General features: G+C 46.6%; 1 protein-coding gene across 1 annotated transcript; it reads left to right on the forward strand.

The window, feature by feature from the left end:
- Positions 1-8,370: 8,370 nt before the first annotated feature.
- On the forward strand, positions 8,371-13,827 carry GJB3 (gap junction protein beta 3). The gene is made up of 2 exons (XM_056795125.1): positions 8,371-9,539; positions 11,979-13,827. The coding sequence occupies exon 2, from the start codon at positions 12,011-12,013 to the stop codon at positions 12,830-12,832; it is 822 nt and encodes a 273-aa protein (XP_056651103.1). The 5' UTR covers positions 8,371-9,539; positions 11,979-12,010; the 3' UTR covers positions 12,833-13,827.
- Positions 13,828-14,999: the final 1,172 nt, after the last annotated feature.

Below are 14,999 nucleotides of genomic sequence, written 5' to 3' on the forward strand. Positions count from 1 at the left end.
CCCTCTGCAGAGGAAGCTATTCCTGCCCTGGGGATGGGATAAGGAAAGAGTGGGGGCCCTGGGGCTGGAAGGGATGGGGAAAGGCAGAATTCTAGGATGGATCACCTTGGTTGGCTGGCCTCCAAGAGTCTTTGGACTCCCAAACATGGCTATTTTTGCTCAAGGTAAAAATGGGAACTAGAACCCTTTGCATTCTGGCCCTAGTCACATTCAGAAGCACTTAAGAAAGTTGGAATACTGTAAGGCACTGAGATAAATACCCTCAAGAAACTTACATTCTGATATTAGAGGAGTGTCTCTCCTTCCCAGGCCATCTCAGATCCAACAACCTTGGCCTGCTTATTATTGGACACACACACACGCACACACCATACACTCCACTGCATCTCCAGAAAACAAGCTTTTGCCCTAGCTGTACCTCATACCTGGAATACTTTTTTTTCCTTCTCCCCTATGTCTCCTGGCTTTCCTGGTCTCCTTCAAGACTCAATTCAAGGGGACAATGAGAGCCAGGACTAGAGATAGGAGGTCCTGGGTTCAAATTTGGCCTCAGATACTTCCTAGGTGTGTGACCCTGGTCAAATTACTTAACCCCTATTGCCTACCCCTCTTCTGCCCCGGAACCAATACAGAGTATTGTACAGAGTACTCTGTATTGGTTCCAAGATGAAAGGTAAGCATTTAAAAAAAAAAAGATTCCACTCAAATCCCTCATTTCCCAAGCCTTTCTACTACATGGAAAATACCTTCCCTTTACACTGTATATAATTAATTAAAATGTGAGTTCCTTAAGGGCAGGGATTGTTTTTTGCCTTTCTCTGTATTTCCTAGCACTTAGCACAGTGTCTGGATCTTATAATAAGAGTCATGGTTGAGGGATATCGAGGTGACTCAATGGATAGAGAGCCAATCTCCTGGGTTCAAATCTCAGACTCTTCCTAGCTGTGAGATTCTGATACTTTGAAGGGTTGTTATGAGGATTAAATGAGATAATATTTGTAAAGTGCTTAGCACAGTCCCTGGCACACAGTAGATGCTTACTAAATGCATGGGGAGGGGCAGCCAGGTAGCACAATGGATAGAGTGCCATATGTGGCATTGCAAGGTCCTAGGTTTAAATCTGATGACACCTCCTAGCTGTGTGACCCTGAGCAAGTCACTTGACCCTTATTGCCTAGCCCTTACTACTCTTCTGCCTTGGAATCAGACTTAATTCTAAGACAGAAGGTGAAAATTCAAAAATTAAATAAATGCTGGCTAAGTAACATGCAACCTCCTTTCCTGCTTTGGCTCCCAGAGACACCAAGCCAATGTCTCGATACCTCATTTGGGGACATTTAGCCAGGACAACTTCTCCAACTTTGACATTTTGGGGAGCCCCTGGTTTTGCTGCTGTGAGTACTGAGCCTCCCTAGGATCTCCTTGGTGCTCTCCCACACCAAGACAGATCATACCCTCTGCGTGTCCCCAAAGCTGGTCTTGGAGAGTTGCTACAGTTGAAAATTCCATCTTGCTGCATCCTCTAGGACACGTGGAGAGTCTCAACACCCAGCCCATCCTTTCCCAAGACTTTCCAGTTTGCTAACACCTGCCGACACTTGCTTTGGGAAACCAGGGCCACCACCCTGGCATGACAAAGCACCAGAAAAGGACTTCAGCAGAGTCTTGGAGATGAGATCGACAACCACAAATTATTTTAGTGTTTATTAGGCACAGAAAACATTGGCGGAAATAGGACATTTAGATAAGGCACAGCCCCTGCCTCCAGGGACAAGATGCAAACACACACAACTATAATACACGTTTCCAACAAGCACTTAATAAATGTTTAATTCATACCAGGCATCATGCTATATACTACAGAGGCAAAGAGAAGAAACAATGCCTGACCTCAAGGTGCTCACATTCTACTAGGGGGGTTGGAGGGAACATCAAAATAGGAGAGAGAGAATAGCATTACACTGATAAAGAAACATAATTTTTAAAACCCTACCTTCAAGGGGAAGCTGGGTAGCTCAGTGGATGGAGAGCCAGGCCAAGAGATAAGGGGTACTGGGTTCAAATTTAGCCTCGGACAGTTCCTAGCTGTGTGACCCTGGGCAAGTCACTTAACCCCCATTGCCTAGCCCTCACCACTCTTCTGCCTTGGAAGCAGTATACAGTATTGATTCTAAGACAGAAGGTAGGGGTTTTGGGGGGAGGAAACCCCTACCTTCTGTCTTAGTATCAATTCTAAGACAGAAGAATGGCGAGGACTAGGAAATCAGGGTCATGTGAATTGCCCAGTGTTCCACAGCTAGGAAGTGTCTGAGGTCAAATTTGAATCCAGATCCTTCCAACTCCAGATCTGGTGCTCTATTCACTTTGTTGCTTGGCTGCCCCAATAAATACATTTATTAAGCACCTATCATGTGCCAGGCACTGTGCTAAACCCTTTGTGAATATTATATCATTTGATCCTCATAACAACCCTTTGAGGTATGTATAGATAGTACCCACTCCCCAAGCTCATCCTACCCCACATCCAATTTTGTGAGCATACATTGCCTGATGGAGAGGGACTGAAAGAAAAAAGTGTGTGCGGGAGGCAGAGCTCTCTCTCCATTGGCCCTTTTGTGGAACAGGGTCTTGAGCTGGACTGCTGATGCCTGCTGTGCGCTTGGGGGCTTTAGATTTCAGCTTCCTGATTCAGTTTAGAGTAATTTAGTTGGTGATATTTTCTGCCTCCTTCCTACATTTCCCTCTTTTTTACTTTCTCTCCATTTTGATTAAAATTTAATTAAGAGCTACTGACAGACTCGTGACTTGAGAGTTAATTTTATAGATGGCAACCACACTCTTTATTTTTAAATACTATTACATTGACTATTTTACTTTCATTATTACAGGTAGGTGCTATTATTAACCCTATTTTACGGTTGAGGAAACTGAGATAAACAGAGGTTAAGTAACTTAGCCAAGGTCACACAGATTTATTGTTGTTCAGCTGTTTCTGACTCTTTATGACCCCATTTGGGGAGGTTTGCCATTCCTTCTCCAGCTCATTTTACACCTGAGGAAACTCAGGCAAACAGGATCTCATACCTAGTGTCTAAAATTGGATCTGAACTCAGATCTTCCTGACTTTAGACCCAGTGCTCTACATTGTTTCATAATTTTTACTTTTTTTAAATTATTCTTTGGACCTGAGATCTCATTGATATGGGAAACTCCAAGTGGGAATCAGAAAGTATATGCCACCATTTTAGAGGAGTGGAAACTAACAATGTGGTGAATCAGAAATAGCCTCTTATAGGAAGCCTTGAAGGGATCTAGGGGTTCCCAGCTGAGGAGGTGATAAGAGAGAGCCTTTCAGGCAGTGCTAAGGGAGAGAGAGATATACATAGCCTCAGTAAAGGCACAGAGCTAGGAGATTAATAAGTGGGTTAGACTGGCACAAAACTAAGCATTATGGGAGAGGAAAGATTGTCACAGCCTGAAGGGACCAGGAAAGTTTCCCTGAAAGAGTTGGGCTTTGAGGAATGACTAGGAAGCCCTCGAGTTGCTGTGTTTTTGCCTGCCTTCCCTCATCCCCTGAGGACCATCAACCCACAAGGACACCTTGATTTGAAATCAGCAGCTAGATGTTTGGGGGAATGGGATTTCCTGGGGACCCCAAGCAGGGTCCAACCCACTGCTATTAGGTATGAGCCTTCAAGAGAAACCTAGAAAAGAACAATCCCTCCCCTCACTCTCCCACTCTTCAGCCTTACACCAAGAATATGAGATGAAGCAGTCCACATCTTGCCAAAGAAGATAGAATCCAGGATTTCAGCATCCGAATGTCCCCAGCCCCTCCAGCAGCCAACATCATTTTTCTCTCTGGTAGAAAAGACACATTTGGGGACAGCTGGGTGGCACAGTGGATAAAGAGCCAGTCCTGGAGACAGAAGGTCCTAGCTTCAAATCTGACTTCAGAAACTTCCTAGCTGTGTGACCCTGGTCAAGTCTCTTAACCCCAATTGCCTAGCCCTTACTGCTCTTCTGTCTTGGAACTGATACTTAGTATTGATTCTAAAACACAAGGCAAGGTTTTAGAAAAGTAAAGATATACTTGTTTAATGGTTCTAGTGTCCTGGGAAGAAAAAATCCTATCCTTTGATATAATATATTTAATTAACACTTCTTCTCCTAAAATCTTTAATTCTGTGCTGAAAGAACAGAAAAAGGATATTCGGGGGGGGGGGGGTGAAATAAACCCAAGAGGGAAATGGTTGAATATCTGAAGGGCTGTCATGTGGAAAAGTAATTAGATTTGTTCTGCTTGACCCCAGAGGGCTGAACTTGGGTTCAAATCCTGATTCTGACACTTTCCTGTATAACCCTGGGCAAATAATTCTAGAAAACAACTTAAAACTAAGCCCCAAAAGTCACTAACTTGTGCTTATCCTTTGACCCAATGAGCACACTACTGGTCTATGCCTCCAAAGAAACCAAAAAAGAGGGAAAAGATCTCTATGCGCAAAAATATCTATAGCAGTTCAGTTCTTTTTGTAGTAGCAGAAATCTGGAAATTAAGGGGATGCCCATCAATTAGATAATGGCTATATGAATAAAGGCACAGGGGGCAGCTGGGTAGTTCAGTGGATTGAGAGCCAGGCCTAGAGGGGAGAGGTCCTAGGTTCAAACCTGGCCTGAGACACTTCCCAGCTGTGTGACCCTGGGCAAGTCACTTGACCCCCATTGCCTAGCCCTTACCACTCTTCTGCCTTGGAGCCAATACATAGTATTGACTCCAAGACAGAAGGTAAGGGTTTTAAAAAAATAAAATAAAGGCACATAAATATAAAGGAATACTATTATGCTATAAAAAATGACTAAAGAAACCTAAGAAGGGGGCAGCTGGATTTCTCAATGGATTGAAAGCCAGCCCTAGAGATGGGAGGTCCTGGGTTCAAATTTGACATCAGATACTTCCTAGCTGTGTGACTCTGGGCAAGTCACTTAGCCCCCATTGCCTAGTACTTACCAAACTCTTCTGCCTTGGAACTAATATGCAGTATTGATTCTAAGACGGAAAATAAGGGTTTATTTAAGAAAGAAAAGAAACCTGAGAAGACTTATATGAATGGATACAAAGTTAAGTGAGCAGAACCAGAAAAAATATTTATACTAATAACGATATTGTAAAACAACTTCTAAATTCTTAAGAACTCTGACCATGAGCAGTTGTGATTTCAGAGAACTGATGAGAGGCAATGGACTCAACATGCAGAATGAGACATATTTTTAAATACAGACAATGTGGGAATATGTTTGCTTGTATATTTGTCTTTTGTTTACTCATATATTTGTTATGAGGGTTGTTGTTAGTGTTTTTCTTTGTTTCTGGCGGAAGAGAAGGAAAAGAGATTAAATCTTGGGTAAGTCATTTCTCTCTGGGTCTCAGTTTCCTCATCTGGAAAATGAAGGGGTCAGACTAAATGGCCACAGAGGGTCTCTTCCAGTTTATGACCCTGATCCTGTTAAGAAGCAAGAGGTAGAAATCAAAGAGATAGATTTTAGCTCAATTTCAAGAAAAATATCTCAATAGCTAGAGCTGTGAAAGACTGAGGAAGACTTGTATGAATTGAAGTAATGTCAGCAGAACTGGAAGAATGATTTCCATGATGATGATGATAAATGTAAAGAAAAAAAGACACCAAACCTCTGGTCAATGCAGTGTCCACTTGTGAGTTCAAGAGACTAATAGTGAAGTGTGCCTCCTACCCCTTTAACTATTTGAAGAATTGACTGAATAACTATATAGTTGACTTTTTATTTGTTATAAAGGGAGGATTATAAGGAGGTAAGTGAATTGGGAATAAATAAATGCGTAATGATACTAATAATCAATCTAGCATGTATAACACTTTGAGGTTTGTGAAGTGGTTTGTTTTTTAACACATTGATACAATTTTTAACGTTCATATTCTGTCATTTTGGGATACATGTTCTCTTCCTCCCTCCTACGTCTCCTCCCTCCCCAAGACAACAGGCAACATGATATTGGTTGGCCATGTGTTATCATACAATACATATTTCCATGTTCATCACGTTGTGAAAGAAGACACATATTGCTTACACTTGAGAAAAAAAAAAACACATGGAGGATAGCTGTTTCTGTCATGATACTCTTGGCATTGTCCTGGATCCTTGCACTGAGTCATTCACAGTTGATCATTGTACATTGTTGCTGTTACTGTGTACAATGTTCTCCTAGTTCTGCTCACTTCATTTTGCATCATTTAATGTAAGTCTATCCAGGTTAGTTTGCAGTCATCTTGTTCATCATTTCTTATGGCACAAATAGCATTTTATATGTCATTTCATTTGATCCCCACAAAAACCCCATGGGATAGGTGCTATTATTATCCCAATTTTTCATCAGAGAAAACTGAAGCACAAAAGTTAAGTGACTTGCCCAGGATCATCTAGCTGGTAAGTATCTGAGGCAAGATTGGAACTAAGGCCTGCCTGATTCCAAGTTTAGTGGTCTATAGCCACCTTTATAATGTTGGAAGAATGTTAGGGGAGGGGAGAAAGAAAGGGGAGGAATAAAGAAAAACAAAGAGAGAAAAGGAAAGAGGAAAGGAGAGAGGGATAAAGGAAGGAAGGAAGGAAGGAAGGAAGGAAGGAAGGAAGGAAGGAAGGAAGGAAGGAAGGAAGGAAGGAAGGAAGGAAGGAAGGAAGGGAGGGAGGGAGGGAGGGAGGAAGGGAGGGAGGGAGGAAGGAAGGGAGGGAAGGAGGGAGGAAAGAAGGGAGGGAGAGGGGGAGGGAGGAAGGGTAGAGCAATAAAACATTTTTAATTTAAAAAACAATAGAACCGTCCAACAGTGGAATGGGCTGCCTCTGGAGGGTAGGTAATGAATTCCTAGTCATTTGTAGGTCTTCAAGGAAGATGAATGACTGCTTATTAAGGCTTTTGTAAAGATTCTTGCCCTACAACAGAGCAAGGTTGGACTAGATATTTTCTGTGGCCCCTTCCCACTCTGAGACAGGATGCTAATCGCTTGGCTGCAGAGCCTTACAGAGCCAGTCTCCAATTGGAACTAGTGAGAAAGTGAGGTCAGATGGGGGTAAAGGAAAGGCTGGAGGTCCAGACTTCCCGGTTACACTCTCAATTCTGCCCACCTCATCCCCATGGCTTTGCCCCCATAGTTGTGGAGCTCAACTTCTCCCCTGGAAAAGGACTGGAATTGTCCCCAGAGCAGGAGAGGGTGGGCTCTCCAAGCAATGCCAAGCCATGATAAAGGAAGTTGGGGTGAGGCATTTTTCCAAGTTAAAAGAGAAGGAAGGTGGGGAGAGATAAATAAGTTGCTCCCAGTACTTTCCTCTATCTCCCTCCCAGAGCCCACTCAGAACTTGGTAGGAGAGGTGGGGTAAGACCACCACAAAAGCCTCTCTCCTAAGCATCTATGGCAAGAGACCTCAGGCTGGCCTGTGGCTAAGACAGAGATGAAGGACTTCTGCAGGAGCCAACAAGCCATATTCAAGGAAGGGAAGTGGGGGTGGAAGAAGAGGAGGGTCTATATGTCCTAGAGATGGAAGCAGCAAGAATGTGAGGCCCTGACACTGGGTCCCGGATTGCAATATATTAGGAAGGGAGAGAAACAAAGGGAAATTACCCAGATATAATTAGTTACCTGTAATTATCTCTAATTGCTTTAAATTGGCTCATTTCTAGGGACGCTCCCTCAGTTCCCTGGAACCAGAGTGATGACATCCCAGGTAGGGAAATCCTGCCCAGTGCCCAGGTTTCAGATCCCCCCCAACCACTTCTCTCAGGAAGGAACCTAAATAGGTCAGTCTCAGTGCCCAGGAAGATGGCTGCTCTGATGCACAACTGCCCCAAGCCAGGTCAAGCATCATATTTCCCATTCACCCTTCTCTGAGCCTTGAGATCTCAAAAAAGCCAAGGGCAATAGCTCCTTGGTGGCAAAGGGTAGGAAGATTTGCTGGAGTCCTGCCCTACCCCACCCCACCCTCCATTATGCCAGAATGAGGCAGAACAACTGAACTGTGACTAAGTTCAAGGCTAGGCAGGGGGCTCCTTCCAGAAAAAATGGCTTAGCCAACAACCTTTGAACCTCACAATCTCAAGTAGGTGGAGATTTGGAAAGGCTACCGGGCACTTCAATGAGTCTGAGACATCTTGGCGGGAAACAAAGGAGAATAGTTATTGGAAGAGAAGAGCCAGCTTCTCCTGAGGCTCTGATGAAGGCTAAGAAATATATAAAGGAGAGGCAGTTGGGTGGCTCAGTGCATAGAGTCAGGTCTGGAAAAGGAGAGAGTCTTGGGTTCAAATGTGATCTCAGACACTTCCTAGCAGTGTGACCCAGGCAAATCACTGAATCCCAATTGCCTGGCCCTTCCAGCTCTTCTGCTTTGGAATTATTACTAAGACAGAAGGTAAAGGTTTAAATTTTTTCTTTTAGTAAAAAAATACGCCACACATACACACAAACATACATATACATATATCTAGATGCAGAAAGCCAGCTTTATCGTACCAAATCTAGCCAGTAGAAGGACTCTGTAGGGCTCCTGAGGGAAGAACTAAGGACCCTTGAAAGAGGGAATGGGGAACCCCTGAGAGAAGACCTCCAAGATCTCTCAGGGACTGGCTGGGAACTCCTGAAAGAGAATTTAGGAAACTACTGAAGGATGAGTTGGAGACCCCCAGAATAACATGCGTGGGGCATCTGGGATGAGTTGTCTCTGTAGGAGAAGAGGCAACAGGTATCAAAGCCAGCATCTGCCTGAAAAAGTCCTCAGTTCAAGTGAGGAGCCTTGGCTTTGGATCCAGCCTCTGACACTTCCCAGCTATGGGATTGTGGACAAATCATTAAAATTGAATCTTCGTCTTAAAGATGAATATGATAATTTTGTATTACCTGCCTCAACAGGCAGTGGTGAGGAAGGACTTTGCAATCCTGCATGCACTTTGTGAATATGTATAATTAAGGTAAATAGGGAAGAAGAATGGAAGACTGAGGTTGCAGTACGTGCCACACACTGTCGGACATCACTGAAGTGTCTTCAGATTTTGCTTGTGTTTATTAAGAGGTAGGGCTCACTAGTTAGGGGAGGGGAGTTAGAGAAAGCTGGACATGACTGTGATCTAAAGCAGAAAGATACCAATAATTATTTTTTCCTTTTCAGGGGCCAGAGGTATGAGCTGGATATGTCTCAGGGTCCTGAGGAGGAAATAAGGAAACTCAGATATTCATTGTTAGACAGTAGAGAAATGAGGCCAGGTGGGGCAAATTCTCTCCCCATCATCAACACAACCCAGGTTATGAGGGTCCCAGGCAGGGGTCTCCTTCATGTCCAGCAGCCTACCTGCTGCCACCTTGGGCTGGCCAACGACATCCCTCCCAAATGGGCAGGGCAGGGCAGGCCAACTCCGCCCAGAGGAGGGAGTGAACAGGCTGAGAGAGGAAGGTGTGTGGGAGCAGCTATCTAAGACTGTCCCTCACTTGCCTCCCTGCAGGGTTTGGAAGAGGAGGAGCTGGAAGGTAAGTACTACCCCTGGGATCAAGGAGGTTAGAGACACTGGCTGGGGAACAGTCACTATCTAAGCCCAATGGGACATGGACCTGTCCCTGACCCCCCTCTTCCCCTCTAAAAAAATATGGCAGGATTAGGAGATGATTTCTGGGATAGGGCTGGCTGAAGGTATCCTGGTCCCTCACTCTGTTGGGCAGGAGGGAGCAGAAATCTCAAAGGGACAAAAGTCAGGGGCCAGTTCTTTGTTTTTCAATCCCACAGGAACCCAGGAAGTCCCCATGCTCCAGACTAAAGGGGATGGAGAGGAGGGAGTGGTTCAAGGAAGGAGGGAGGGGAAGTGGTTCCCCCAAACCCAAGAAAGTACCTACGGTAGGATTAGGGGGCCCTGCTCTTCCCTACCTGAAGAAGGGAAGCCCAGGTACTAATCCCCAGACTCTTGAGTATAGTTGGGGATGTACTGTGAGTCCACACCATCATGCTTGGGGCTAAGGCTGCTCTCCAGCCCTTTCACAGAGCACAGAGCTCTCTCCTGCACCTAATAGGGTTGGGAGAGAACAAATCCAGGACTCCTTTTGGTCTATTGGATAGCCCCATCCCTTAGATATTAGCCAAAGCCAGGTCTTCCACACAAACCACCACCCCTTCTAGGGCAGCTCAGCCAGGGGAGTCAGGGGCCCAGAACCTGCTCCTCCAGTCCTTGGAAGGGGTTGTAACCTTACTCCGTACCTCCCCTCTCTAGCCTCCTGCCTTCAGCTTGAGGGAAGGTAAGCTCCGCCTGCTCCCCCGCCCTCGGTCTGGCCAAGGAAATTCCTTCCCCATGAATGTAGCCATTCCATGATTCAGACAGGGTTGGGGGCTCTGTAGGGGGTGTTGATAAGGGTGAAGTCTGGAGATCAGGAAGGTGGCAAGGATTTCTGAGACGTATCCCCTTCCCTTTTCAGAGACAGTAAATCAGATCAGTAAGGAATGAGGGATCATGAAATCAGCTCTATTCACCTTAAGGTCCAGTGACTTACCCAAGTTCACTGGGAATCATGAAGTGGCTCCTACAGTGGCCAACCCTTCTCCTGACAGACCTCCTTTCAAGGTTCCATGCTGGTGGGATGGATGATGGGAGGTACTAAAGAAGATTCATATTTCTAGGATCATAGATGTAGAGGGGAAAGGGATCTCAGAAGCATCTGAGATGTCCAACCCCCTCATTTTACAAGTGAGGAAACTGAGGCCAGAAAGGTAAAGTCCAAGCCAGGGCATAAGTGGCAGAGATTTGAATTGAAGTCTTCTGATGTCAAAGCAAATGCTTTTTCGGCTGTACCAATATTTACAGGGAGCAGCTCAGGGATCACATCTCAAGAGTTTGATTTCAAAGCCCACTAACAGTCTCTGCCCTACAGAACCATGTGCAGGAAATAGATCTAAAGAGCCATATAGCCAAAGAGCACAGACCTGGGGAAAGGGGTGGGAAATGTGGACGTCCAGTGCAGACCAGGCTTAAGGGAAAACTAGGACCTGGAAAAAGAGAAAGATCTGAAGCAATCTTGACTCACCACGTAGGGGGAAAGGAAGGGTTTGCTCCCTCACCTCCCCATCTGGGCTCCTAGGAGAAGAGGAAGGATTCCACTCCCACCCCAAAAAAAGACTCAAAAGAGATTTGTTCTGGGTCTTCCTCAGCTGCTGCTACCTCAAGTTCACAGGACCCTGGGATCACAGATCTAGATTCGGGAGTGCCCTTCGAGCCACTGTGTCCAAACCCCTCCCCTCATTTTACTGATGAGGAAACTGAGACCCATCAAGGTTGGGTGACTCACCCAAAACTGGGCAGAGCCAGGCCAAATCCAGCATTCTTTCCCTTGCCCCATGCTGCCTGCCAGTTTCAGCTGCTGGTGCCACCCCAAACACCCTAGCGCTCTCCACATCCCACATCCCATGTGACACATTCCACCTGGGGCCTCCCCACACATCACCACGGGGCATTTCATCGGTGCACCAAGCACAAATAAGCCCAGGTTAACGCTATACTCTCTAGGCACACACCACCCACCCACATTGACAAATACACCTTTTCAGGAAAAGCTACTTCACGATGCCCTGGGGCTCAACCCTCCTCACAAGCGTGCCCACGCCCAAATCGACACATGCCTATACGGACAGACACATGTGCGCTGGTTCAAGGACTCCTACATGCAACTGCACGCGCCTGGCTGGGGGGCGGGGGGGGGGGGGGGGGGGAGGGACATAAGCACATCCACTCCTGCATTCACAAAACATCTCTATGCTTGGTGAGTGCCGGGTCTCCTGAGACTCCCAGTCCCGGACCAGTTTCTGCTCCCATCAGCCCACAGCTTCCAGTCTTTCCTAGGCTCAAGCCTGAAATTCAGAGCCCTCGTGGCCGAACAAGCCCCTCCCTCTGTCCCACCTTGAGCCTCTCTCGTCCTTGTCCCTCACAGGTGGGGCCCAGCGCCCCCGAAGCCCATGAACCATGGACTGGAAGACTCTGCAGTCACTCCTGAGTGGTGTCAACAAGTACTCCACAGCGTTCGGCCGGATCTGGCTGTCGGTGGTGTTCGTCTTTCGCTTGCTGGTGTACGTGGTGGCGGCGGAGCGCGTGTGGGGGGATGAGCAGAAGGATTTTGACTGCAATACACGCCAGCCCGGCTGCACCAATGTCTGCTACGATCACTTCTTCCCCATCTCCAACATCCGCCTGTGGGCCCTGCAGCTCATCTTCGTCACCTGCCCCTCGCTGCTGGTCATCATGCACGTGGCCTACCGGGAGGAGCGGGAGCGGCGGCACCGGGAAAAGCACGGGGACAAATGCGCCCGGCTCTACGAAAACGCCAGCAAGAAGCATGGCGGGCTCTGGTGGACCTACCTGCTGAGCCTCTTCTTCAAGTTCATCGTGGAAGTCGTCTTCCTCTACATTCTGCACACGCTGTGGTACGGTTTCTTCATGCCCCGCCTGGTGCAGTGTGCCGGCGTGAGCCCCTGCCCCAACACCGTGGACTGCTACATCGCCAGGCCCACCGAGAAGAAGATCTTCACCTACTTCATGGTGGGGGCCTCAGCCATCTGCATTGTCCTGACCATCTCTGAGATCTGCTACCTCATCTCTAAGAGACTATCCCGGAGCTTCTGCCAAAAGAAGCACAAGCGCTCTGCCCTGCACTCTCCCTCCTCCAGCAGGGCATCCACCTGCCGCTGCCACCATCTGCTGACCCACCATGGGGGCGAAGAGGGCATGGTCCAAGGCAAGGGGGCAGAGGCCCTTCGGGCCTCTGCACCCAACCTGACTCTCATCTGACCCCGGGATGGAGCGAGGCAAGGGGCCTGAGGACTGCCCACCAAGACTGGGGTATGCTGAGCCAGGCACGGTCAACCCATTGTTCATGACTCCCCCATTGTTCGTGACTCCCGGGAGTTCCTGTTCCTCTGACCCCAGGGCCAGAAGAGTCAACATGGGAGAATGAGAGTAGAGGAGGAGGCTTGGGGGTCCTGGGGAAGGAGTTCCCACTCTGGGAGCCTCAGGGAAGATCAGTCGGGGAGAAAGGGTTAGTAGCTAATCTCTAACCTCATATCCTACAATTGGGGGGGAGGGGCAGAGAGATGGGGCAGAACCAGATCAGAGTAACCCTCTACTCCCTATCACCAGGGCTAAATTCTGTTGGTGCTTAGGAGGCCTTCAGGGCAGCCCTGTTACTCCCCCAAGGAGTCAGAAGGGAGGGGCATGATAAGATGGGTCCTTCTCCCCAACCAGAGGTCACAGGACCATCATCTGAGAGCTCAGGTCGGGACACACAGAGTTGTGGGTTAGGCCAGCAGGCCACACAGACTGAAATGAGAGTAGGTAAGTCCCAACAAAGAGGATCCAGCAATGATGCAATATCTAGGGGCTTAGGCTATGGCTTCTTCCTCCAAGTCCAATCTGGTTTCCTTCCACCCTTGCCTTCAGAACTCTCTCTTTCCATATTGAAGAGATCTGTTATTTCTTTTCCCTACCCCCTAATCTCCAGAAGAATCCTCTAAACTCAGGGCCCTAGCAGGTTTTGTCCCCAAGAAGTTCTTCTGAAGCTTGGGGACAGATTCACTAGGAATGCTGGTTTAGGGAGCAGTAGAATTGACTCATCTTCCCATCCTGAACTAAGGTTGAAGGCATGAAGCACACTAAACAACAGGTGAGAATGAAAAGATGATTTTCTCTTGAAATTCAATTAAAAAAAGACCTGGTTTGGGTTTTTTTTCCTAAAATCATGATATCACTGGACTCCTCTTATCCTTATGGGCAGGGAAAATTGGGGAAATTTTTTTTTAATTTTAATATTATTTTATTTGGTCGTTTTCATACATTATTCACTGGAAACAAAGATCGTTTTCTTTTCCTCCCCTCCCCTCCCCCCCCCTTTCCCTCTCCCATAGCCGACGCATGATTCCACTGGTTATCACATGTGTTCTTGACTCGAACCCATTTCCCTGTTGTTGGAGTTTGCATTATAGTGTTCATTTAGAGTCTCTCCTCAGTCTTATCTCCTCCAACCCTGTAGTCAAGCAGTTGCTTTTCAGCGGTGTTTTTACTCCCACAGTTTATCCTCTGCTTGTGGGTAGTATTTTTTTTTTAGATCCCTGCCGATTGTTCAGGGATTGCATTGATACTAATGGAGAAGTCCATCACCTTCGATTGTACCACAATGTATCAGTCTCTGTGTACAATGTTTTCCTGGTTCTGCTCCTCTCGCTCTGCATTACTTCCTGGAGGTTGTTCCAGTCTCCATGGAACTTCTCCACTTTATTATTCCTTTTAGCACAATAGTATTCCATCACCAACATATACCACAATTTGTTCAGCCATTCCCCAATTGAGGGGCATCCCCTCAGAAAATTGGGGAAATTTTGAGGAGGGATAAGGATGTAGAAATAGATTACAGGAGTAGGGATGTGGGGTGAGCAGATGGAACTGAGGGGGGACAAGGGCAGTGGGAATGAAGGAATGGGAACTGGTGCTATGGCAAAATGGAATATAAAGATGAGAACATATTATTATCAGAACAGCAGACTTGTGGAGATAGGGAATGTGGGAATGAGGGAAGGGAAGAGAGGACGGAGTGCTAGTTGTGAGCTACAATAAGGTTATAATAATAACAGTCAAAATTTATAAAACACTTTAAGATTTTCAAAGAGTTTGTGATTTCATTTGACATAGCTAGCATTTATGCAGTGCTTTAAGCTCTGCAAATATCAGCTTATTTCATCCTCACAACAACCCTGGGAGGCATGTACTATTCTCCCCATTTTACAGATGAAAGAACTTGGGCAGAAATGAAGTGACTAGCACAACATGTAAGTTAGTTTCCATGATTCTATCCACCGAGCCATCTATGGCACAGCTACCTCTTTAGGTGGTTGCAGGGATGGTAAATATCGGAATAAAGGTGAGCAAGTGGGATGGGCTGTAGAAAATGGAGCAAGCCAATTAT

This window comes from Monodelphis domestica, chromosome 4 (assembly GCF_027887165.1).
Source record: "Monodelphis domestica isolate mMonDom1 chromosome 4, mMonDom1.pri, whole genome shotgun sequence".
In the NCBI taxonomy this organism is placed as follows: domain Eukaryota; kingdom Metazoa; phylum Chordata; class Mammalia; order Didelphimorphia; family Didelphidae; genus Monodelphis; species Monodelphis domestica.

Bases quoted from the DNA above. Each gene is read 5' to 3' on its own strand.
- GJB3 (XM_056795125.1), top strand. From the start codon at position 12,011: ATGGACTGGAAGACTCTGCAGTCACTCCTGAGTGGTGTCAACAAGTAC.